General features: G+C 32.8%; 2 protein-coding genes across 8 annotated transcripts in view; one reads left to right on the top strand and one right to left on the bottom strand.

Annotated features, from left to right (window-relative positions):
• Window positions 1-24,717, top strand: part of RASA1 (RAS p21 protein activator 1) — a 110,188-nt gene that overhangs the window by 55,078 nt on the left and 30,393 nt on the right. For all 4 annotated transcript variants that reach the window (XM_086412891.1, XM_086412893.1, XM_086412892.1 and 1 more), the window contains 8 exons: window positions 3,602-3,754; window positions 4,727-4,866; window positions 5,444-5,510; window positions 9,182-9,299; window positions 12,366-12,397; window positions 15,020-15,072; window positions 17,233-17,383; window positions 19,078-19,156. In XM_086412891.1, coding sequence (XP_086269017.1) covers window positions 3,602-3,754; window positions 4,727-4,866; window positions 5,444-5,510; window positions 9,182-9,299; window positions 12,366-12,397; window positions 15,020-15,072; window positions 17,233-17,383; window positions 19,078-19,156 — 793 coding nt within the window. The remainder of the gene's footprint in view (window positions 1-3,601; window positions 3,755-4,726; window positions 4,867-5,443; window positions 5,511-9,181; window positions 9,300-12,365; window positions 12,398-15,019; window positions 15,073-17,232; window positions 17,384-19,077; window positions 19,157-24,717) is intronic.
• The window catches only part of CCNH (cyclin H), a 420,860-nt gene continuing 419,884 nt past the window's right edge, over window positions 23,742-24,717 (bottom strand). For all 4 annotated transcript variants that reach the window (XM_086412928.1, XM_086412929.1, XM_086412927.1 and 1 more), the window contains one exon: window positions 23,742-24,419. In XM_086412928.1, the coding sequence (XP_086269054.1) occupies window positions 24,399-24,419 (21 nt within the window). In that variant the 3' untranslated portion in view covers window positions 23,742-24,398. The remainder of the gene's footprint in view (window positions 24,420-24,717) is intronic.

Consider the following 24,717-nt stretch of genomic DNA (forward strand, 5'->3'; position numbering starts at 1 on the left):
AGTTAAGTGTCTCTCTATATTCACACCAGGTTGCTTTCTTATTGTACAGATTTCTTCATTATTCTCCCTGATTAGCCTCTCCAAAGTCCCTTAAACATACTGCACCAGTGTAAAACATGCGTTTATAAAAACATTTATGTGATTCTAGATTTAGAAATATGATGATCCTGTAGCTTGCCCAACTTGTCTTTTCTAGTTAACTTACTTAATATGTTTCATGTCAGATGTTTTATCTTAGATATAGTGATTGTGTAGTGTCTACTATGTCTGCTTGTAAGATTTCTTAACAAAAAATGGCAAAACTAGCTGAGAAAAACATATTTACTTCTTAAATTTCCTGCTGTTTCTTTTTCAAATCTTCCTTAAAAGAGAGACAGAACATGAGAGAGGGATAGCTTACTTTTAAATAGGAGAACATTAGATATTTTACTATTAAAGTATTAGGCAAATTTAAGTCACAGTATCTCAAATGCATGTTGTCCTTGCTATCCCTCCAAAAAATATATCCACATTGGGGCAGAATGAGGCTATTTGAGGGCTTCTAGAAGCCTAGAATTGCCAGGAGGAATGAGAATATTCCAGTGTCAATTAATATGTGTGATCTGTAAAGTTCAAAGAGATGTTTTGGGAAAAGAAATTTCCTCTTAAAATCAGTATTTTAGTAGAAACAAAGATTGGTATTTCCTGTCCTCATCCCAAAATTAGATGGAAAGTAAACAAGACTGGAAAATAGGAAGATAACTGAGGCTTAGGTGATCCACAAATTCAGCAGTCAATTAGTATACAATTTGAGATTTTCATTGATGACGTTGATTTAGTCTTGTAGTCTGTGTATATTGTTTATAATTTATATGTATCAAGTTTTGTATGTATTTATTTATAATAAATTTATGCAACCTTCTGTGAAGTTAGTTGTTATGTGCCTATACAGCCTGTGGTAGTGCTTTTTCATTTTTATGTATTTCTCTGAAGGAGTTTAGGACAAATATTTAATATATTTTAAGGCTGAGATGAAGATTATTTTCCCCCCTTTTTACAAGTGATGGTAATGAGGTACAAAGTTTAGAGACTTGACCATGATTATGGAGGTTTCTGGTAAGTCCTAGTCCCACCAGTCCATTTAGTCTCTTGGAGAAGGAAATGGCAACCCACTCCAGTATTCTTGCCTGGAGAATCCCAGGGACGGGGGAGCCTGGTGGGCTACCATCTATGGGGTCGCACAGAGTTGGACACGACTGAAGCAGCTTAGCAGCAGCAGTAGCAGCAGCAGCAGAGGTGCCATTGCAACCATCTTATCTGCGCAGATGCAGTTGAAATATTCTTGTTAGTATGATTCATCTTGATAATTTGAAGTGAACATAGATCAAGAAATTCTAAGTTTTCTGAGTAAGACCATTCAGGTTTTTTCCTTGAACCTCAGAGACTTGTAGCAGTGTAATGTTTGAACACTTTCGAGAATCACATTCAACTCCATATATGCTCATATGCCTATAATTTTGTTATAGTCGTAATCAAGAATTGACATGTTTTACCTAATGTATTCAAAACTTAAGGGATTTTTGCATAAAGGGACTTACTTATAATCAGGAAACAAACGTTGTTTATTTAGTTTTAAGTCTCTGTCTTGAACTGAATACGTGTTCAAATGCCAGAATCTTACGGAAAGTACTTAGATGTAAAAATTGAAAATCACAGATATAAGTCTTTAGTTACAGGTTTATTATAACGTAGGATTGTGTAATGCCTCATGAACCTCCATGTATCATCTTACAGTGAGCTTACAAAATGAGATTAAAAAAAATCTTTTAATTTTGACGATTTCCTTAAAATACAACAGAAATTTAACATATCAAGTACACAAAAATACTTTGTTTCAAACTGTCCTTAATTTTGTCTCTATTGAACCTGTAAATCTGCTCTCTGTGTTAACTCCACTACTTCAGGTAATAAGGAATGTACCTGTTTGACATTCCAAAGTTGAACCATGTATTTTCACAGCTAAATAAACTTCGAGACTGGAATTTCAAAATTTTGTTCTGATCATCTGTAATTGAATTTTAGCTTTTCAAAGAGCTTTAAATGATCATTGGTCCAGGCCTTTCCTATTAGACTTTAAAAAACCACAGATCTTAATAGTTAAATTTACTTGTCAGTAGCCTCAAAGACGGAGAAGGCAATGGCACCCCACTCCAGTACTCCTGCCTGGAAAATCCCATGGACGGAGGAGCCTGGTAGGCTGCAGTCCATGGGGTCGCTGAGGGTAGGACACGACTGAGCGACTTCACTTTCACTTTTCACTTTCATGCATTGGAGAAGGAAATGGCAACCCACTCAAGTGTTCTTGCCTGGAGAATCCCAGGGACCGGGGAGCCTGGTGGACTGCCATCTATGGGGTCACACAGAGTCGGACACGACTGAAGTGACTTAGCAGCAGCAGCAGCCTCAAAGAATGGTTGAAGTGAAGACTAGGATTTTAGAGGAATGCAGTGTTTATTTGTTGTTCTGCTTCTTCCTCTAATACTAATGGTTTATGATTGTTTTTTTCCTGTTGAGTTACAGTGAAGCTCCAAGACTGTTTTTTCATTATTTGTCTTATACACAGATTTTCAAATAAATAGGTTGGGTTTTAGAAGAAAATTAAAAGTAATTCTTGTGAGAAGTTTTAAGTGTTTTTTTTTTAAATAAACTAAGAAGTCAAGAATAGTAAACTTTCACTACATCAAGCTTACAGAAGCAGTCATAGTACTATAATAATTTTAACTGTCAATTTATGGCTAGATAATACGTCAATGTATTGTTAATGTAAATGTTTATTGTTTTCCTCTCAATGTTTCAAGTTAAGACTGTAAGTACCAAGGATAAATTTGGATGACTAATATAGTGAAAGTGTAAAAATATTTTATAACAGTTACTTTGTAGATTTGTTACTATGCTTATGTGAAAATTCCAATTTGTTTATTTCAATCCATGTGGCTTTTATAGGCCTAGATTGGTAGTGTGAATGATGCTAGGGTTGTAGCCACTCATTTAAGCAGATTATCTAGTAGTATGGTAGGTAGAAGATAGTTAAATTGAGAGCAGGAAAATAGACAAAGTTATTATTTATTTTCCACCTGTTTGTTATATTTGAAGAGTTCAAATGTGTGGTTATGGAGTGGATCATCTTAAGACAAAAGGAAATAACCAGTTTCATATTGAAATGGAAAATGAGAATAGTAGCCTTCAGACAGCATCATTTCCATTTGTCCATCTTACTCTTATTTTTCTAATTAGGCATTTGATTGTAAGAAGTGTTTGTATCTTGAACAGACAGACAGTTCTAGGGGTTTGAGAGATGGGCTGAAATAGAAGAGGTGAATATGTGAGGTGTTTAGTTAAGCCTGAGCTTTATACAACAGATTAAAAAGTGAGTAAATGAGTTCATTATTTTTGAGAGACTAGGAAATTAAAAATAATTGAGTTAAAATTGGAATGAATGTTTCAGAGTAAAATGTAAATGTTACATGTAGGTATGCAAAGTCTGTCATAGTATGTTTTTCAATTACCAATAGTAATTTTATGGTTTCTATTTTTATTCTTATGTTTTAACTTTCTTTCTTAGGTGGTATCATGGAAAACTTGATAGAACTATAGCAGAAGAACGCCTCAGGCAAGCAGGGAAGTCCGGCAGTTACCTTATAAGAGAGAGTGATCGGAGGCCAGGGTCCTTTGTACTTTCCTTTCTTAGCCAGACGAACGTTGTCAACCATTTTAGGTAAGTCTTTATTCCTATTATGAGGCTACATCCTATAGCTGTTTTGCTGTAGTATTCATAAGTATACCTGCTTTAGTGACATTTAAATAATGGATAAAGAAATGTGTTTTCAATTAAATGATTTAATAAGTGTTTTAGAATAGATATTATTAATGCTTATATTTTTGTTTTTAAACAGTATTATTGGACTTTTTGTGCTGATCATAAATACAGTTACTGCTTTTAAAGTACAAAGAATTACAAAGAAACTTTGGTAAAGCAGAAATGATGGATATTTTCAGATCACTGAGTGATAGAAAATGCAGAAACTGTATTTTAAAAGTGCCCTTTATTTCATTTTACCTTCTCTGTTCTGAAACTCTTTCTAGACATTCATTCAGTTAAACAGGTATCTGGATTTTCAAGTACAGCTATAAAACTCTGTATCAATATATTTACATATAGTGTTGTCTTTGATTTCATTTTTATGGGAGATGTTGAAAAAAATCTAGTGCCTGTAAAGTTAAATGAAAAAGTGTTTTATACGCTTAATTTTTAGATTTTAAAATATGCTTTAAAAGTACTATCATCACACATGTGGAATGTGAAATTATTATACTCTAAATATTTCAAGAGCTCTGTAAGCTACTTTTAGCCTAAGAAAATTATTAAAATTGCTCTTTTGTCTTAAATATGGAAAGTAAGGAAAGGTATTTGAGGATGGATTTATAAATATTCTAATGAATTAAGTAATTGAGGTTTATAAGTCAGATACGTATTTCATTTCAAATGTATGCATATATCTTTTCAAAAAGAAATAGCCTCAACTAACTTGGATATGGTGAAGGTATTAATAAGTGGTATTTTAATACAGGGATGCAGGTAAAGGAAAAGTTTGAGAATTACAGATTTCTAATTTCTATGGAACTTGGTCTTAAAAATTGACTATAAAAGTTTTTCTTATATTGTATTTTTTTTTTCCTGTACAAATAGGATTATTGCTATGTGTGGAGATTACTACATTGGTGGAAGACGTTTTTCTTCTCTGTCAGACCTAATAGGTTATTACAGTCATGTTTCCTGTTTGCTTAAAGGAGAAAAACTGCTTTATCCAGTTGCACCGCCAGAGGCAAGTAAAATGTCTTTCAAAACTTTATTATTTCACTTTACTAATAGGATTAGCTCTTGTTCAGATTCTCGTGATGTTTATTATATAATTAAAGATTTAATTCTGGTTGTAGTGTCAGAGCAAAATTGGCAACTTCTTTTAAAAGAGTGATTTTACTTTGTGTTTACCAGATTTTTTATCATACCGTATGATGATACCCTAACAAATATTTCTTAGTAAATGAGGAGTAATTACTGATATCCTAGTACTAATTTGAAGTTGCTCTAAGATTCTGAAATGTCTTGTGCATTATTGGAGAAAGGTTAGTTTATATGTTCTGCAGTTTAGTTAAAATTAAGTGATAACTCATAATACCTTGTTAAAAACATTGGTTATACTGTTAAAAGAATTTTTGTAAAAACAAAAACATAACAAGATGAGCATTTCTAGGATTTGTATTTTTAGAGCCCCAGTAAAAAATAGTTTGATCTTGGGTTCTATAATGTGGATTTTTATTGAATTTTTATGTGGACATACCCAATTTGACTTTGACATAGAAAAGTTTTCTTCTGTAAATCAATTTTTTTATGGTTTCTAGCCAGTAGAAGATAGAAGGCGTGTCCGAGCCATTCTCCCTTACACAAAAGTACCAGACACTGATGAAATAAGGTATTTTATAATATATTTTCATTTATAGGCATTTGAAACAGACTTTGAAAATTTGTAGCTCTTGGACTAGGAAGGTTTTAAAATTGAGGAAAGCGCATCCAGCAAAGCATGTCTTTAATGTTACATCCATTGTTCCTGTCTCCCTGTGTTGGCTTACCTGTTCAGACTGTGGATTTGGATCAGAGAAGCCACAGTGAAGATGACGGAGAAGTAACTTAGCTTTTATTAGACTATCTTACAAAGTAAGGAGAGGGCTGTTATATTCAGTACTCTGTTTTAATTTGTATTACATGACATTTATGCCTCAGCTGTAAATGTTACTCAAGTGATTTAATTTTTATTTTACATTTGAGTGAATAATTTTATTGTTATTAATGGTATAAAACTATAGAACATGATAAATTTTGTTTTTTTATTATATAGTTTGTTTTTATTATGTCTGTATAATTTGATTTATTATATGAGTTGATAACGATCAAATTTACTATATAATTTGATAATCAATTATCAAATTATCTGTATCTTTCTGTAAGCTACCAGCTTTCTGATTTGTTTCTTACTCATAAAATGTTAAGGCTGCTTTTAATAATTACTGGCCCTGAGTTAAACCTTCTCATGGAAATCAACAGCAGCATTTAAAATGTAGTGATAACTTTCGGAAGGTACTAAAAGCCAAAGACAGTAAAACTGTTGGTGCCTTAGCACAAATCAAGACAGTGTAACAAATATATAGTGTTTTTCACTGCCCCATACTTGGAGTTAAACAAAATCGCTGGTTTCACTTATGACTGTTCTTGGTGAGATACGAAAGCATGTTTATTTTCTAAATCTCAACCTATGGCTACATATCTTTTTAATACCTTTGTAATGAGATGGGACATATTCACAAAGCACCTCTACTGTGTACCAAAGTTCAGTGTTTTGAGGAAAAGAGGTACATTGAGAGCTGAACCAACTACCTTTTTTGTGCACACCATTTTCACTTGAGAGAATAACTGACAGGCAAATTATGGTTATTCACACTTGAGTATCTGACCTTTTTTTAAGAGGAATAACTGACAGTATTTGTTGCCAATGACAATTTGAGCTTTTAGGGAAAAATTAGAATTTTGGATACCCTATATTTGCCATCAGGAGTTTGACAGCTTCTTAGATGCTTCATGACTTTTCTGACAAGACTGGTGGTGATATTGAAGAATGTGATGTTTTGATACTATATAACATATTTTTGAGGTTACCAAGTTATGGCTGGGCAAAAGATCTACTCAAAGGGTAAAACAGACCAATAGACGTTATTGGAGTGGTATAGAAAGTTCATAGATGCGTAGTTTAAGATTCCACATTATAATCAACCTCCAAAAAAATACTACTGTCAAGGTTTAGGTTTAATGTCATAGAATATCTATAGTTATCTGAAAGGCTATTAATATACTCATCCCTTTCACAGCTACATATTTGTATAAAGCCAGATTTTCCTCATATACTTTAAGCAAAAAAACTATATAGCAACAGATTGAATACAGAAACAGATAGGAGAATCCAGTAGTTAAGCCAGACATGTACAAAAATGCAAGACAATAATATTCTTACTCAACTTGTGAAAATTATAATTACTTTTTGTATTATGATAATGGGTATGTTAATATTTTAAAGGAGTTAATAAATATTTTTAAATATTTACATTTTAAACTCTAATATGGTAAACATCAATAGATATATAATTCATGTAAATGAATAAATGAGAAAACCTATTTAGGGTATCAGTTTTTAAAAGTGTAAATGGTTCCTGAGAGACCTTCCAAAAGTTGAATACTTCTGATCTAGGAAGGTGAAAATTTAAACATAAATTAGAATGACATAAATATGTATGAAGTTGTGAGTCTTTTTAAGTTTGTATATACCTGAGAGGGCTTCCTTGGTGGCTCAGACAGTAAAGAGTCTGCCTGCAGTGCGGAGATATGGGTTTGATCCTTTCACTGGCAAGATCCCCTGGAGAAGGAAATGGCAACCCACTCCAATATTCTTGCCTGAAAAATCCCATGAACAGAGGAGCCTGGTGGGCTACAGTCCATAGGGTTGCAAAGAGTTGGACATGACTGAGCAACTAACACACACAAGTAACTGAGAAGTTTTTTTTCATAAGGAAAAACATCTGAAGATAAATAAAATTTAATAAAGCACTTTAACCTGTGTTGAAGAAAAATGCAAAATAATACATAATGAATTTTAGGATTATGTTATGTTATCTTACGAGGTGCTAATAAGCTTTTTATTTTCATTTTTTTTTTTTTTGCATCATAAAAAGTTGGTAGTATAACAGCAATAAAAGAAGTAAACAACTTAAAAAAAACCTCTTATGACTGTATTTGACCAAAAATGAAACATGACATTTCTCATTTCTCTTTGACTTCTTGTCCATATGCACTCCCTTTTTACTTATGATTATTTTCTTAATGTATCTATTTGGTTCTGGAAAAGAATAATTTATTTGGCTAAGTGGTTATGTCTGCCACCTTTCAGCTAGTAAAATATTGGTCACTGTTAAGACCTTTAGAATCAAGGTAGAATGCAGTATTCTGTGCTTATTCAAAATGAGTGTATTTCAAGCATGATACTACTCCAAGTAACCATGAAGCTTCAGAGAGTCTAAAGAAAAACAAAGTTTTCAAAGACATGAGAAGAGATTTACTTACTACATCTTTGGTTTGTATATTAAGTTTGAATATTTGGTTTGAATATTAAGACTCAAAGGCAAATTTGATTAAATAAATACATATATATGACAGATAAGGATATAGATACAGGGTTAGTTGTAGCATTCAGTCAATCTTAAAATCTTAATCACTCAAAAGCATTTGTTCAAGCCTAAAAGGAAAAGTTCAAGGAATTATTAATGGGTTTTATATTGATGAAATACATTAACAATTTTTTAGTTCTGTGATTGGGTAAAGATTGAAAACATCTAGATGACAATGAAAGTAAACTATAGTGTGTGTGTGTGTGTGTGTGTGTGTGTGTATCCCTCCACTTGGATATTGATGACAGAAAAAACATGCATGCATTTTCATACCACTTGGTTCTACTTTTGGAGAAAGAGTGCTATACTTGTTGGACCGTGATAGCTAAGTGGATTAAATAAACCCTATTTTTTTTTTTTAATGAGAGAAATGTTAGTTTCATAAGCATCTGTGTGATAAGGCTAAATATGCTTATTTAAAATCAACTTTTTATAAAGTAACCTGTGTATGTGGAATGAGTTCATGTTTATGTTTATAATTTTAGTTTAACCTACTTTTGAAAGAGTAATAACATTGAAACTTAAATTTTAAAGTTCAGTTTTCTTGTAGTTACACCCCCAAAGCTGTAATATATGTATAATTACTGTCCATATAAATTCCAGTTTGAGTCTAATAATAATCCAGTGATATAGTACAATTACCATTATTAAACCCATTTTATACATGATGAAATTCAGATTCAGGTTTACAAGTATCTTCAAAGTTTTACATGTAAATGATGACAGAAACAGAACAAAAATCTAGGGTATTTGACTTTAAAAAAAACCCTTGCATTTTTATAGTATTATCTCTGTGATGTGGTATATGATCATGTAAATTTCCATGTTTCAAAATTTCATTTAATTTTGATAACTTCATAATTACTATTTTCAGTTTCTTAAAAGGAGATATGTTCATTGTTCATAACGAATTAGAAGATGGATGGATGTGGGTTACAAATCTAAGAACAGATGAACAAGGTCTTATTGTTGAAGACTTAGTAGAAGAGGTGGTAAGTTTTATTTTTTCTTCTCCTTCTTAAAACTTTAAATACTTCTTAAATTTGAAACTTGCCCATAATCAGGGAAATCAGCTATAGATACATTTCTTTTATGAAACCTTAATTCATAAATGCAAGTAATTTTTCATTAAAATGCATTTACTGTTGGTAAATGCTATTTATTTGTAAAGCGCACATCCAAGTTAACCACATCATTCTGTAGCTGCCAATTTTCAGAAAATTTTCATGAGTTTCTAAGAATTAAAAATGTTTTAACGTTTGTGCTTGTTTGTATCCCTTTTTAAAAATCTTCTTGGTCTTCCTCGTAAATGATGTTATGTCAAACTGACTGTGGAATCTCAAATGGTTGCACGTGTTTGCTTTCAAATTCTTTATCTCCCAAATATATGTATAATTTTCTAGTAACCTTGGAGAAATTTAGTTACATTACACGTATATTATCACATGGTTTTATATTGTGAATATTTGGCTTGTTTTCAGTGTCATCAAAAAGTACATTATCAGCAGTCTTAGACACAGTATAAATAATTCTATATATGCATTTTTAGATACAGATCAGCATTCAAGCAGCATTTGCACTTCAAATACAGTATTCAGTATCACCAAAACATATTAAACGTTATATTATAGTTTAGGAATTCACTCATTTGGATTTGTCCAGCAGGATGGAATGGTTTTCTGTTATTCTTTTCACAACCTTCAGAGTGACTATTTTTAAATTATGCCTTGAACCTGGTAATATGCTGAAACATGTGCTCTGATTATTGTTCCAGGAGGACGGCAGTGGAGAATATTTTTCTTTGCTATTAATTCTCTTGTCTGCCTATTCTGGCAGCCAGATCTTGATATGTAGAAGTAAAACATACTGAGGAAAAGTGGGAAGAGTTGAGGAAATGGTATGATACATTCCATACTCACAGTCACATCGTTACTTAGGTAGAAGAGTTGGGATTAGAACTAAGGCCTAGATTAGAATTCTGTATTCTACAGCAGAAGAGGTATTTATTCTCTATGGACAAGGCGTATTCAAACTGGAGAATCTTATTATCTAGGTTTACTTAAAAGTTTCTTCATAGTATGTTGAATTTTCTTCCTGCTGTAACACACCTACCCTCATTATGCTGATTATTTAAAGGAATTGAAGTATAGTTAAACTTTTCTTTCAAGCTCTTGGGACTCTGGGTCAAATTTAACAAAACAAATTTTAATAAGGATAAGTGAAAATTATCTGATGAATACAGAAAAAAAAATCCAGTTTGAGATAAAGGAGACATGACCTAACATAAAAGGAAAGAAAAAAGGAACAAGTTAACAGCCCAATATGAGTTAATGATGTGACGTGGCTGTTAAAAATGAATATGGTCATACTTTGAATTAGTAGTGGAATAATCCCAAATTAAAATTACAGTTTTTCTCCAATATTTAGAATGGTCTTTATTGGGACATAGTTAATCCTTGAAGGTTAAAGAGCCATCTGGTGATTATCTAGATTTCAGACATGTGGTTGGTGGTTAGATTTGAGAGATTTTCCACTATGACATTCTGTTTTTAATTACCATTCACCAAACACATTTGTTCTGTTATGTCTTAGTTCTAGAATATAAGCTCTCTGAGGATTTTTGTCTCTGATTCAGTGATATGTTGCCATTGCCCAGAATGATGCCTTGCAGTAGAGGCAGTCAGTCAGTGTTTGCTGAATGAATGGCTGTCTCTATGCCTCTTCTTTTTCATCTTCCTTGACATTCCTACCCTGCTGGACTGATTTGGGAAATCTGATTGTCTCTCAGTTCAGCTCAGATGTTGCCTTTTTTCTTTCAGAGAGATTTTATGCTTTCTGAGACTAAATTGTTCTTGTGTTTTTCCATAGCACCTTGTTAACTTTGTATCCCATTACATTGTAAAATAAATTTATTCTGTAAACTCCCCTTTGGGTGAGAAAATAATGCATTTTGTTTTTATGTCATTTTGTGTTTTTAGTGTTTTGTAGTATAGAAGGCATTTAGCAAGTATTTGATTTTACTTTGGTTAGATATTTGAGTGAGGACCAAGTTGAGAGAAGTATTAATAAATCTACATATACTTAGCCCATTTTTCTATTCCTACCTTTATTATTCAATGGAAACTTGATGCCACAGTATACTGGCTGGGTATTAGGACTACAATTCAACAGATACTCAGTGAAAATTATGTGCCCAGCTTTGTGCTAGTGGTTTGGTGGTAGTCGGTATTAACACAGAATGACTAAGGTCTTAAGATGCTTATAGCCATGATAATGAAATTAATATCACCCAGTATATTATAGCAATATCTAATAGAGTAAGGTAAAGTTCAAGAGATGATGAAAGATGTCTTTTCTACTCAGAGTAGAAGTTGATATTTATGTTTTAGGGACGCAGTGTTATAGAGTAGGCACTGTGTTTGAGAGATCCTGCCTACACAGTTTAGGTTTTAACTAATAGCTAGGAAAGTAGTGAGTGGAAAGGGCATTCTAAGTAAAAAAGAACAAACGACAGTGGTGGGAGAATGTAGATTAGCAAAGAGGCAGTTTATGTGCCTCTATATACCATGGTTACAGTATATAGATACCTAAAGAGAAGTGAGATCGGAAACGTAGACTTGATATCCATATGATAAAGGATTCTGGTTGTAAAGTGAGGAATTGTAGGGAGTAGAGAAGTGTTAAAGGTCTTGTTTTTAAAATTTGTTTACTTTTGTTTTGTTTGGTGTTTCTTAATGCAGGGCGGAGTCGAAGTTGAAACTGATGACTCCATATTGGAGTGGTGTGGGGCACAGAGGTAGTTATACTAGTTGGGCTACTGTTAATAGTTTAAGAAAAGGAAGGAAAAGTGCCTGGATTAGAATAATCGCAGAGAGAGAGAGGGACTAAGGGGAAGAGTTTTGAAAAGACTTTACATAAACAGAAACACCTTTTCCTGTATATACATAAATAAATATGAAGGTTGGGGTGTAGATATATTTGAAGATACAATTTTATTAATTTAATCAAAAATGTATTAATAGTTACATAAAATACTGTCTTGATGTCTTCCCCTTTAGGGCCGGGAAGAAGATCCACATGAAGGCAAAATGTAAGTTTGTGTTAATTATTAAAAGGAAAAAATATACTGTACAATTACTAATTGGAAAACTTTGATCTAAAAATGTTTTAGAAGAAAAGTGATATTTTTTTGAGCTGATTAAAAAATTTATTTGACTCAAGAATTGATTTCTATTTTCTTAAGGACCTAGTGATAATGAAGGTGGCTTATACCTACATACAGCTCTTAGATCACCAAACTAACGACTTTTTGATTAACAGTAAACAGTACATTAGTAACATTATGAATATCATAATTCCTCACACTTTGTTTTCCTGTTGATTACTTCTTAGTTGCCATGGATTGTTTTTGAAAAGGGGAAAAAAAGAGGTCAAATACCAGTAAATATCTAAAGCTATGTCCAGTTTTCTAAGTATAAACTGTAACTCCCACTGGCATTGGGAAATCTTTTTTTTTTAATAATATCATTGTGATTTTTCCATTTTCTGAACTTCATAATTTTCTACTCATTTGGTATTTAGCATAAGATAAATTTGCATTGTTGGTTTATTTTATGTATTTGTCAGCTCCCTGTAACTTCTTAAGGTGTTGACTGGCAGTAGAGCATCCTCATTAACATCCTGGAGTGCTCTTTGAGACTAACCAGAAGGTATAACTAGCTTTATTCCTTTGATGTAATGATCACCTCCCAGTTAGTTTTGCTTGACACTTTAGTTTCCTCAAATCCTCTCTTCCAACAGCTAGAACACCTAAAACATGTATCTGACTGTATTACTTTTCACTTAAAATTCTTATCTGATTTTCTACCTTAGCAGAGTCTGAAAAGTTCTCCTGATCCAGCCCTTGTTTCCTTACAAGTCCCATCTCTTGTCATTTTTAGTTTTTTATCCTCCTCTCCAGCTTGCAAATGTGTATCACTGTTTTTTCTCCTTTGCTCAAGCTACTTCCTAGGCCAGAATTCCCCTCTGTTGTGTTGGTTAATGCCTATTCTTACTTAGAGACTTAACTCATTTATCACTCTTGCCAGCAAGTCTTCTGTAATCTTCTCCCTTACACACCCTACAGAATTGGTGCTCTGTTATTCCAAAAATGCCCTCAGCATGTACCTATCACAGTGCTTTATTATATTTTCTACATTCTTTTTATAGTTACACAATATTTATGTTCCTTTTTCTTACTAAAAAGAGGTCTTTCCTAAGGTCACAGACCCATTTTTCTATTATTGATACAAACCATGTGCTTGAAATAGATTCATTTTACATATAGGTGGTAAATCTCTGAGTGAGGAAACTGATCTAATCCTTTCAGAAAGTGGTATTGCTGATTTGTTGTATAAATGCCATTTGTTGCCCAACACCCCACCCCACCCCCACCTTTATATTCCCCTTTTCTCTTTTATTCTACCTATAGAAGTATAGGATAGGCCTTCAAGGTCATCTAATCAGCTCTCCCTTAGAATACAGAAATCTTGTTCTGCATTGTAATAAATGGTCATTTCGGCCATAGTTGAATGCAGTATGGAACTTTACTGCTTTTTAGGGCAACCTGGACTATTCCAGATATTGTATACTTGTTTTACTTTATTCATAATTAGCAGTGGGAGCCTCAGGGAATTTGAATTCATGAGTTAATTGTTAGAATAAAATTAAAAAGAGGATTTAAATGTTTAACATTTTATTCATGTGAAGAGATAAAAATCCAGTTTTATTTATACTCTGACCAGTAATAATGTAGATAATTTAAAACAGTGGTGAACAGCCTCTAAACTTGTAACACTGGATTTTAGGGCAATTATATGTCTTAATTTTACAGCATTATTTTTAATCATGACTGAAAAGAACAAGTTGGAAAGTGAAATACTATACCAGACCCTGAGAATATATTGTCAGCTTGGTATTAACATACATGTGTTAATTGGCAAGATAGATAATAGTCCTTCAGGTACATGAGAGATTTTAAGTAATTTAATCACTAGTAATTAATTTTTTAAATCCAGATATATCATTTTTTTCTGAGGTAAATTATTTAAATATTATATGCAGTAGATTTTGGCTGTAATGTCTTCTATAACATTTTCTAAAGTCTTAAGTATCAGAATAGAAAATATTGTAGCAATCTGATATGATAGGCCATTAGCTCAAACAGATATCTACTCTTTCTCATCACTCAATCTTATTGTCTGGCTTTCTGTAAAGTATCAGTACACCACGTTGACTGAAAAGGGAGAACTTTCACGGAAGTTCACTTTGAGAGAAGTATGAGAAAATTAATTGACTAATCTTTTTTGGCAGTTTTGGTGGGCTCTACCTGTACCACTCCCCACTCCTAATAAAAAGAAAAAAAAGAATACTAGCTATGATAATAATTTGTCATTATCAGAATTAAATCCTATTTTTTGTATTGGTAATTAATATGGAAATTGTAGTTCATACTAGATGGCCCATTGTATATTTTGTTGTTTACAAAACATCTGTTTACAGATGTTTACAAAGTGTAGTAATAAATGTCAAAGGAATGAGGTCATTTGAATTGCATTACATTTATTTCATTATGTCAGCTTGAATTAAACTTAACTGTATTGTGTTATTTAGTTTTGATTTAGTTAACAGCAAGAAAGACTTTTTGATTTACATATTTTATTCTCTTTTTAAGATGGTTCCATGGGAAAATTTCCAAACAAGAAGCTTATAATTTACTAATGACAGGTACTTGTATATTCACTTTACTTTTCTAATGTTATTTAAAAAGAAAAAACAACACTTATCATGTGTTTTGCCTTTAGCATTCTTTTGATTTTTATGCACATTGTAATTTCTTGCCTAGCACAGAGAAATTGGTATTTCTGGTGTTTTTTAGCTGAAAACATACATGCAGTATAAAATTCAGTGCACAGTGTGTTTTCTTTCTGGACCAGGGTCCTACAGTCTTCCTTAGAAGCAGTGCCAGATGAGTTTTTTCCTGTATTTCTAGAAGTTTTCTGTCTGTGTGTGCCTGCCTTCCTTACCACAGTGTATACCTTTATACATACCTCCTCACACATTCTCACAGGAACATGCAACACACTTTTTTCATTTTAATACATATTTTGGGAGATTATTCCATATCTGCATATTTAAAACTTCATTCTTTTTAATGACCATAAACTTTCCATTGTATAAATACCATAATTTGTTATAAGTTTCCTATAGAGCAATATTATGTTTTCATTTTCTTGTTGTTTAGGCACAGCAAATGTTCTTGAATTTATCTTTATACACTTGTAGAATTATATACTTGGGCCTTCTTGAAAATATAGTTGTTTTAATATTTCATAAAACTGTTGTTACAGAGATAGGCAAAATAAAAATTGAATGTATTGTGGGTTTATTATTTAAAAGAAAAAGTATTCCATCATTTCATCCTAACTAAAACTTAAGATTAAATTTAATTACCAAATATGTCTTCAGTAAGCCATACTTTAGAAGGCCTTCAGACAAGTTTAATAATCTGTAATTTATAAGTCTTAGTTCTTTAAAAAAAAAAAAAAAAACGACCAGAGTTCAGTAGTTTCTGTATGCAGTGAATAAACTACTGATTATTTAAAACTGTTATCTGAGTTACTGTTCAAGCCATGGGGCATTACATTTAATTTAATAATACTTTGTTCTTCTGAAACAGTTGAGGCAGTTTTATTAAGTATTCAATTATAGTGTGAGGATACAGATTAGAAATAAAGAACATGATAATGCCATATGGTAGTAACAGATGAAATGCTAAACCAAAGTGACATCCTATCTGCTTTCAAAGTGGCACCAAAATATTTATTTTAATGAATTTACTGAATTTTGAATATAGTTTATATTTTTTGAATTTGCACCAAATACCTGAGGCACTCACTGTTGTTTTAGGCATGTAAATTAAAAAAGAACTAAACTTAATTTTCTTAAATTAGTTTTTATTTCCTTTGGGTCATGTGCTCTTTTAAGAGGCTGGTGATTTCCCGCCATGAAAGGTACACATAAGCACTTGCAGGCACAATTTTGCAGTAGTTCCTATTCTTTGTATTGAACATAAAACTACTTGGTAGCAAGTGGTTTGGCTTGATGATTGGAACTATTAGTAACTTACAGAAAAACATCTGATATTTTAAGTTTTCATTGTGCTTTCCCAAAAGCAGTCAAGTTCTGATCTTTCCTATGTCATTAGGACTTAAACAGAGAAAAGGTAGAAAAGCATCAGTGGTAAGAGTCATTGCTAATTGCAGATGTCAAAAAGACTTCTCTAAAATTAATATGAAATATCTGATATATGATTTGCTGCTTATGATTTTTTAAGATCATGCCTTTTAAATGAAATATAGTGCATGTGTATTAATTTTGATTAGGTACACAAATATTTCAGTTGTTTTCATCTACCTTTATAAGTTTTTGCTACTATTTTATTATAATTATGACTTTTTAATGTTTAATCAGAAGTATTAAGTACAGAGTATGCGAAAGTAAAATTCACTTCAACTTTTTTTTCACTTTTCTTATTCTGAGATTTGCAAACAGTGTAGCAGTTTTAGCCAGTACCCCCTACCTGTGGTTACAGTATTCTTTCCAAGTTATGACAGATACGTATATTATTAACCAGAAGTCATTGCTGTGAACTTCTGCCCTGTATTTTTATGTAATAAAGACAAGTAACATCATGGGTGGTTGTGACTCATAAACCAGAAAATACAAAAAAATAATTGCCTTAAGATTTTTTATTATAAAACAAGTACCTGGTGAAAATTAAAATTTGTATATGCTTTTGAATGTACTTTGTAATTATACTACTTAACTCTTTTTCTTTTGTAATTTGATAATTAGGGAATAAAACTAACAGATTAATTTTTACAGTTGGTCAAGTCTGCAGTTTTCTTGTGAGGCCGTCAGATAATACTCCTGGGGACTATTCACTTTATTTTCGGACCAGTGAAAATATTCAGCGGTTTAAAATATGTCCAACACCAAACAATCAGTTTATGATGGGAGGCCGATATTATAACAGGTAAGTTGGGAGAAATTTATAGTTATCTTTTACTTTTGGTGAGTAGAGTTGAAATATCATAAATAATAGTTTATCAGAATCAAAATTATATAAAAGTTTCTGACTCTGTAATATTTGAAATTATAAGACATTTAATGTAATTTAGTCATCATGTCCAAGGATTTTTTAGACATTGTCAAACATGAATATAAATTAATAATTTATTTCTTCCAAAATAATGTATATAATTTTTTGATTATTAATGCACAGGTTATTTGCAGCAAATTTGTTAGTAAGTTCATACATTATCTGTAGGAAACAGAACATCTAATCTAAGAAAATGTATTAGTCTTTTATCAGTGAGACATTTTAATAGGAAAAAAGTTAAAGAATGACCTAAGACTTACTGATATTGTTACCCACCAATATTAGGTTGTTCCCAAGCTGGTATTAATTTGTAATTGTTGGTTCCTACTTTTCACCTTTAAAATTCTTTGCTTGTCTCATTCCCCTCACCCTATCATGTTAAATGCTGTCTCTGGTATTTAGTTCATATTCATCTGTACTTTTTTTTATTAATCTTTTCAACTCTTCTGTTTTACTTTTTAATATTATACTTTATTTATATTTAATTTGAAATAATTTTGTAGTAGGGCAAAGATATTTTATCATCAGTGATAAATATATATGTGTGTATATACACATATGTATCTCCAAAGATAAAAGATATATACATTTCAACTATTCTTTCAGTAGGAAGAATTATGAAAAAAAGTGAATATATATCCAGTTATATATAAATATACACCTATGTGTATATAAAACAGTTATTGGATCAGTAGGAAAACCATGAAAAAATCAATTGATAAATTAACAAGATGTTTTGAGAAATGTTGCCTAGCTGTCACTAAAATATCCTTTCCTCTAGTGTATTAAAGGAAAGTTAAAAATTCTAGGTTTTACATATTTAGGACAGTAAAATGGCAAACTGACTATAGAGAAACATTTTTATACTTAGAAAAACTCATGTTAAAGTTTGTGTTAAAATACATTATATAATGTCATTTTCAGTTTTTTATTTGTAATATTTTCCAAATATATTTTATAGTGTTTTAATCAAAATCATCAGTAAGCCTTTCCTGCTGTAGCTGTAATCCTACATATAAGATTAGCTCCTGGTCTGCCTGCCTTCTTCCTTCCTCCCTCCCTTTTTTGTTTCTTCTTTCACCTTCTATTTGTCTTTTGACTCCATCTTATTATAAAAGCAGAGTATGTAAATGATAACTTTTGATAAATTTATCATTTGGATGATAAAAATTCTTAAGTTTAACCTGAACTAACTACTTGCTAAATAAATGTGATTTGTCTGTCATTTCTTGCTCAAACTCTCAGATATTTTTGTCTAAAAAAAAAAAGGAAAAAAAAGTAGACTTTTAATCCTTTCCTCACATAGTGATGCTTGGAGTAGTGTGTAGAAAATTGAAATCTCTGAGTCAAATATTTCTGACCTGTAAATCAATATTAGGAACATTCTTGCTTTTCTAAAGTAATGTGACTGTAATGATCATATATTCTATTAATATATTCTGGCTATATACTTTGGGAAAAAAACTTGCAAACAGATAATCCTTGCTAACAAGGTTTGTGTGTATTTTTAAGATTTGCAATTTTTATGAGACAAATTATGTCAGTGTTAGTAATTTTTATTTTAACAGCATTGGGGACATCATAGATCACTATCGAAAAGAACAAATTGTTGAAGGGTATTATCTTAAGGAACCTGTACCCATGCAGGTCAGTGTTGTTTTTCTTTTTGCAGTAATCAGCTTTTTAATTTAAAATGCTTTTTTTGGTGATATGGTTATGCACACATCCATGCATTTGAAATTGGATAAAATTTAAAACTGCTGATTATTCAGATTCTTTCAGAAAGTGAATATTTGTAAGAGAATCTCTTAGTTTTTATGTTGGTTCTAGATAATTAGGAAGTCCTTGGTGGCTTTTTGAGAGTAGAGGGAGTGGTGGGGACAGAAGCCAAGTTGCACTGGGTCAAGGAGTGAGTTTGTTGGAGGCAGAAGTGGAGACAGCAAAGATAAATCACAGCCAGGTTTATCTAGGTGAGCTTGGGAAGTAAAGAAAATAAAAAACAGTAGCTAGAAGATGATGTAGGTAAAAAGGGGTTTAAATTTATAACTTCTTTGTTTTATTTGCCTGAAGTTTTATGGTGAGAGAGTTTTGAGCATGTGTGTACTTGAGGAAAGTGAGTGGTGGGTGAGGGATGGGGTAGTGGCAGTACTCCATGTATAAGGTCCTAGAGAAGGCAAGAGTGACTGAAATCCAGAACATAAGAAGGACTGGCCTTGAACAAGAGCTCCTGCTGAATGTTAGTTGATTAATGCCTAGGTGATTGATTAGCGTCTGTATCTTGCCCATACTTCCTAAAGTGTGGTCGGTAAAGGGTTGTAGCAGGGTAAGTAAAAGGTACTTCAAAATAGTGATTAAGAATTTTCCTATGTGGAAAATGGGGGTAGTGAATTTCCCGGGATGTAAAGAAGGATTGTGAGGGGTTTTGGGTCCCCACTAAACTTCCACAGTGATTTGTAGTGTCGTGAGTGTCTCATTATTTCCTCCTAACCAATTAGTTTCTGACGGTTATAGCCGACTATTAATTGCTAATTAAGAGAGAAACATTATTCTGATGCTTAATATACATTTAAGAATCATCTTGTCACATTTTAATATAATCTTGCCTCATTTCTTCATGCTTTCCTGGTAGATGGAAAGTTCATGAGGGCAGTTTTGTGTTGTGTTTCCAGTGCTTTGTTGCGATCTCCATGTTAGCTTCTTCTTGTTTGCCTTTCAAGTTTACATCTCAAGTTGCACTTCCTTGTTGACACCTTCCTAATATCTGTAGTTAGCAATTATGTACCACTTTAGTTGGGGCTTCTCTGGTGGCTCAGATGATAAAGAATCTGCCTGCAAGGTAGGAGACCCAGGTTGGATCCCTGGGTCGGAAGGATCCCTGGAGGAGGGCATGGCAACCCACTCCAGTATCCTTGCCTGGAGAATCCCATGGACAGAGGCTACAGTCCATGGGGTCGCAAAGAATCAGATATGACTGAGTGACACACACCCCTCCACACCCCTTTTGTTGGCAGTTCTGGCAGACTTTGCCTAACGTTTTTCTACGTAGTATGGTATGTGCTTTCTAGAAACCACTGCTTAGGATCTTTTTATTGGATCAGAGATGCCTTTACCTACAAATGATGGATCCTGCCAGTCACTTCTGTTGCTGTATTCTGCATTCTAATTCAGATTGGCTTTTTGAGTAATAAATTTTATTTGCTCACAAGTCATGCACACATTTTTCCAATCCTAAATTTGTCTTAGTAGAATTTTCTAACTAAATTTTTTATAGTTAGAAAAATGAGTAGCATTTGACATTTAGTAAACTTTTTTCTAAAATTATAGCATAGTTTTAAAACTTAAACTTACTTCAGATATACATTGTGCCTTATTCTTGTGTCACTGTTTCATAACTGAACAAACTTCCAAGTATTATCATTTGCAAAAGTGCCTATAATGCTTTCAGTACTTCAGAAATAACTGATGCTGATTACAGAGCAATTTGATTACTTCATAGAAACCATTAAATGCTATTTGAAGTCAATTATTTGGGGCCTGGAGTAAAAGTAGTTTACAGAAAATTTGAGAATCGTAACACTTACCTGTCCTTCCCAGAAGGATTCTAACTGTTAGAGAACCCAAAGGCTAGTAATGTCCTTTTATTATTGTAAAAGTGATTAGCTAACAGAATCAGCTCATTCCCCCTAAGGTTACCCTGCATACCCCTACTCAGGATAAGATGCTAAAAGAGAAAGCACAGTGGTCTTTCACTTGGTGGAACTAACACTTCCTGAGACAGATACTAGAAGAAAGGAGGAGCCTTTTGAACACTATTTTAGACATCATATCTAACATGTATTAATTTATTTAACTTTTTAAACAATTTGATGAGGTTGATTCTGTAATTATGCCCATTTTACAGATAGGAAAACTGGGACCAGAGAAGGTAAGTAAATTACTTAAAGCGTCAAGTCATCCTTGACTCTTCTTTTTGTCTCTTACACTCTGTATCCAAAGTGTCAGGATCATCATGCCATCTCTGCCTTCAAAGTATATATATAGAATTCAACCATCACCAGAAATATTTTGGGCCTGGAGTAAAAGTATGTTCCAATAGAAGTTTGAGAAATGCAACACTTACCTATCTTTCCCAGCAGGATTCTAACTATTAGAGAATGTCATCTCTTTGTCTCTACCTCCTTCTGCCCCCAACTCCCCTTTAAAAGTGTACCACAAAACAAACAAACAAACAAACAAAAACAAAAAAAACTGTACCACAGTCAGAGGAATCCATTTAAAATGTGAGTCAGACCATTTCACGCCTCTGTTTAATACTAAGAGGTGGTCTATTTCATCCAGAGTAAAAGCCAGAGTCCCTGCAGTAGCGTGCAGTGTCCCGTGGTCCTCTGAACTCTTCCTACCATCCTTCCCTCTCACTCATCTCCACTCACACTGGCTTCTCTGCTATTTAAAAAAAAATATGTCAGGATCTTTGCTGCATTAGGATTTTTGCTACAGCTGTTCACTCTGCCCAAAATGACTTTCCCTTAAATATCCACTTGCCTCATTCTTTTACTTCTTTCAAATTTCACTTAAGTTTTAGCTTCACAATTGAGACCTACTCGTACAATATTATTTATTGCTGCTACTTGCCCTACCCTGTAGAGCACTTACCACCTATTAACATACAATTCAATTTGCTTATTCATTATGTTTATTATCTCTTTCCATCTTTGGAATGTAAGTTCCTTGAGGGTAAGGATCTTTGATTTATTCACTGATGTATCTCAAGAACTACAACACTGGCACTCAGAGAACTATTGAATTCATTTATCAAATGAGTTTTCTTAGCCATTACCTGAGAAAGGCAGGATTTACAACTGGAGTAGGAGCCTGCACACCTAAGGTCTGTGCAAAAACTTGCTTCAGTGGTTGTTACACTCTCACCAATCAGATAATCTGTTTCCCTTTGGGAGGAATGTATGAGACTTCCTTCTCCAGAACTTTGTAGAGAGAGTAGGCTGAGAAGCCTTCCCTCCTGTCATCTAGTAACTTACCAAAACTTGGAACGTGAGGTCGTATCCCTGCCTGTAGTGTCTTCGAATGTAGGTATTGTTGATTGGTTGACCAGCCTTTATGTTAAATAGGGAAGATTTATATAATCCTGAAATCAGGTATTTAAATCCACATGTCAGTGTTGTAATGTGTTAAATGAGGGAGTGAAAGTGGCTCTGTCGTGTCCGACTCTTTGTGACCCCAAGGACTGTAGGCTGCCAGGCTTCTCTGTCCATGGAATTCTCCAGGCAAAAATACTGAAGTGGGTTGCCATTTCCTTCTTCAGGGGATCTACCTGACCCAGGAATCAAACCTGGGTCTCCTGCATTGCTGGAAGTCTTGACTGAGCCACCAGGTAGACTACAAATATGCCCCATTCTGTACTGAAGAGTAAATATTATCACTACTGTGATGAAGATTGATAAGTGCAAATCTATACAACTAGGGACATAGTCATCACTATTTATCATCTGGGTGCAGTGTATCTTTAAAATTTTTTAATTTTCTTGGTCATTTTCTGAATAATTTGTAGGAGTAAGAATGAAGATTTAGTACAAAAAAAAAACTTCATTAGAAATTTAATAAGAATTAAAAGTAGTAAACCCCAATTTTTGTTCTGTATTTCCTTGGTTATAAAGGCTTGTTCCTGAAATAGAAGGCAGCTAACTGTTACCCACTGTCATGTACGGACCTGAATCATATCCATCTTGTAAACCCTAATTTCAGATACAGCTTTTATAATAGTTCTTGCTTAAAATTCCTTTGGTTCTTTTCACATTTTTACTGTCAAAATGCAGTACTGATTCTAGATTTTAAATATATTTCAGCTGCGTTCTAGTTTGATTCTTTCTTGTTCTTGCAACATCAGCTGTAATACTTTGGAAAACTTTGTTTCATAATTTTGTTGTATAGTACAGTCTTCTTTACTCTGTAAGTGTAATATATTTTTATGTTTAGGTTTGTAAACATCAATTAGAATGGTTAATATGGTGAATTTTAAAATTTCGACATTATATGTTTCCTTCCAGTAATGTTTAAATACAAAATACCTTTGTCCATTTATAAGCCATATTGAGTAAATCTTGATGCAAATCATAAAAGTTTTAAGAATCCTCATTTTCTGTTAGGAAACAGGTTTATCTAGATTTCTTGTCACAAATTATTGCATGATGTCCTTCTTGTTGAATCACTAACTAGATGAGTGCACCATATTTCCTTTATTTCCCTAGAAATACAACATTTTCTCAGCACATTCTTGAGTTTGAGAAAATTCATCAAGGATATTACCATATCAAGAATTATAGTCTGAAACTTTGCTTATAAAAATCAATTTTATCATCACAGTAGATCAGAGTATTGATGTTGCTTTGCTTTCATCATCTGATTCCTTTTATAAGTGTCAAATATCTTTTTCACTTTTTTCTTTTTGCTGATATGGGTAAAAAATTAAGAATTCTGAATTTTGATCTGCACTCAGTGAAAACTAATGAACAGATAACAAAGATGGCCTTTTGTATTTTTTGAAAGATGCTGCAGTAGTTGGCAACAAAGGAGAAAGCGCCAAAGGTGATGCAGTAGTTGGTGTATTTCACTGGTGCATCAGCCTCTAGGCCAGAGGTCGGCAGACTTTTCTGTAAAGGACCAGATAATAAATGTTTTAGATTTTGTGGGCCATTCAGTCTCTGTCTCAGTTACTTAAACTTTGCCTTTGTAGTGAAGCAACAACACACAGTATGTAAAAGAATGACCATGGCTGTGTTCCAGTAAAACTCTACGTCCAAAAACAGGCCGTGGGCTAGGTTTGGTCTGTGTGCCGTGGTTCGCCATTCTCTTCAGCATACTTGAGTGTAATTGTTCAGTCATGGTGAAATGGTTCCTAGGATGATAAAATAGCCGAGTGTTTAAAGATGTAGGAAAAAATAGGATTCATGAAAACTCTATAACATATCTTAGATATAAAACAGTCAGCCGGATCCATGAATCTCTAAGAAAAAGTCATAAAATATTAATTCTTGCATTAATTCTTATTAATTAATAAGAGCTGCTCAAACAAGAAACTACAAACTAAAATTGGGTCCATTGGACTAGATGGTAATATTGAAGATTGACTTCTTTGGGGAAGATCATTATAAAGGCACTTATATCTTTATATGCTTTCTGACATCCTAATTCTT

This window comes from Bos grunniens, chromosome 7 (genome assembly GCF_055505025.1).
Source record: "Bos grunniens cultivar Pamir isolate PY7600 chromosome 7, Bosgru_T2T1.0, whole genome shotgun sequence".
NCBI lineage: Eukaryota > Metazoa > Chordata > Mammalia > Artiodactyla > Bovidae > Bos > Bos grunniens.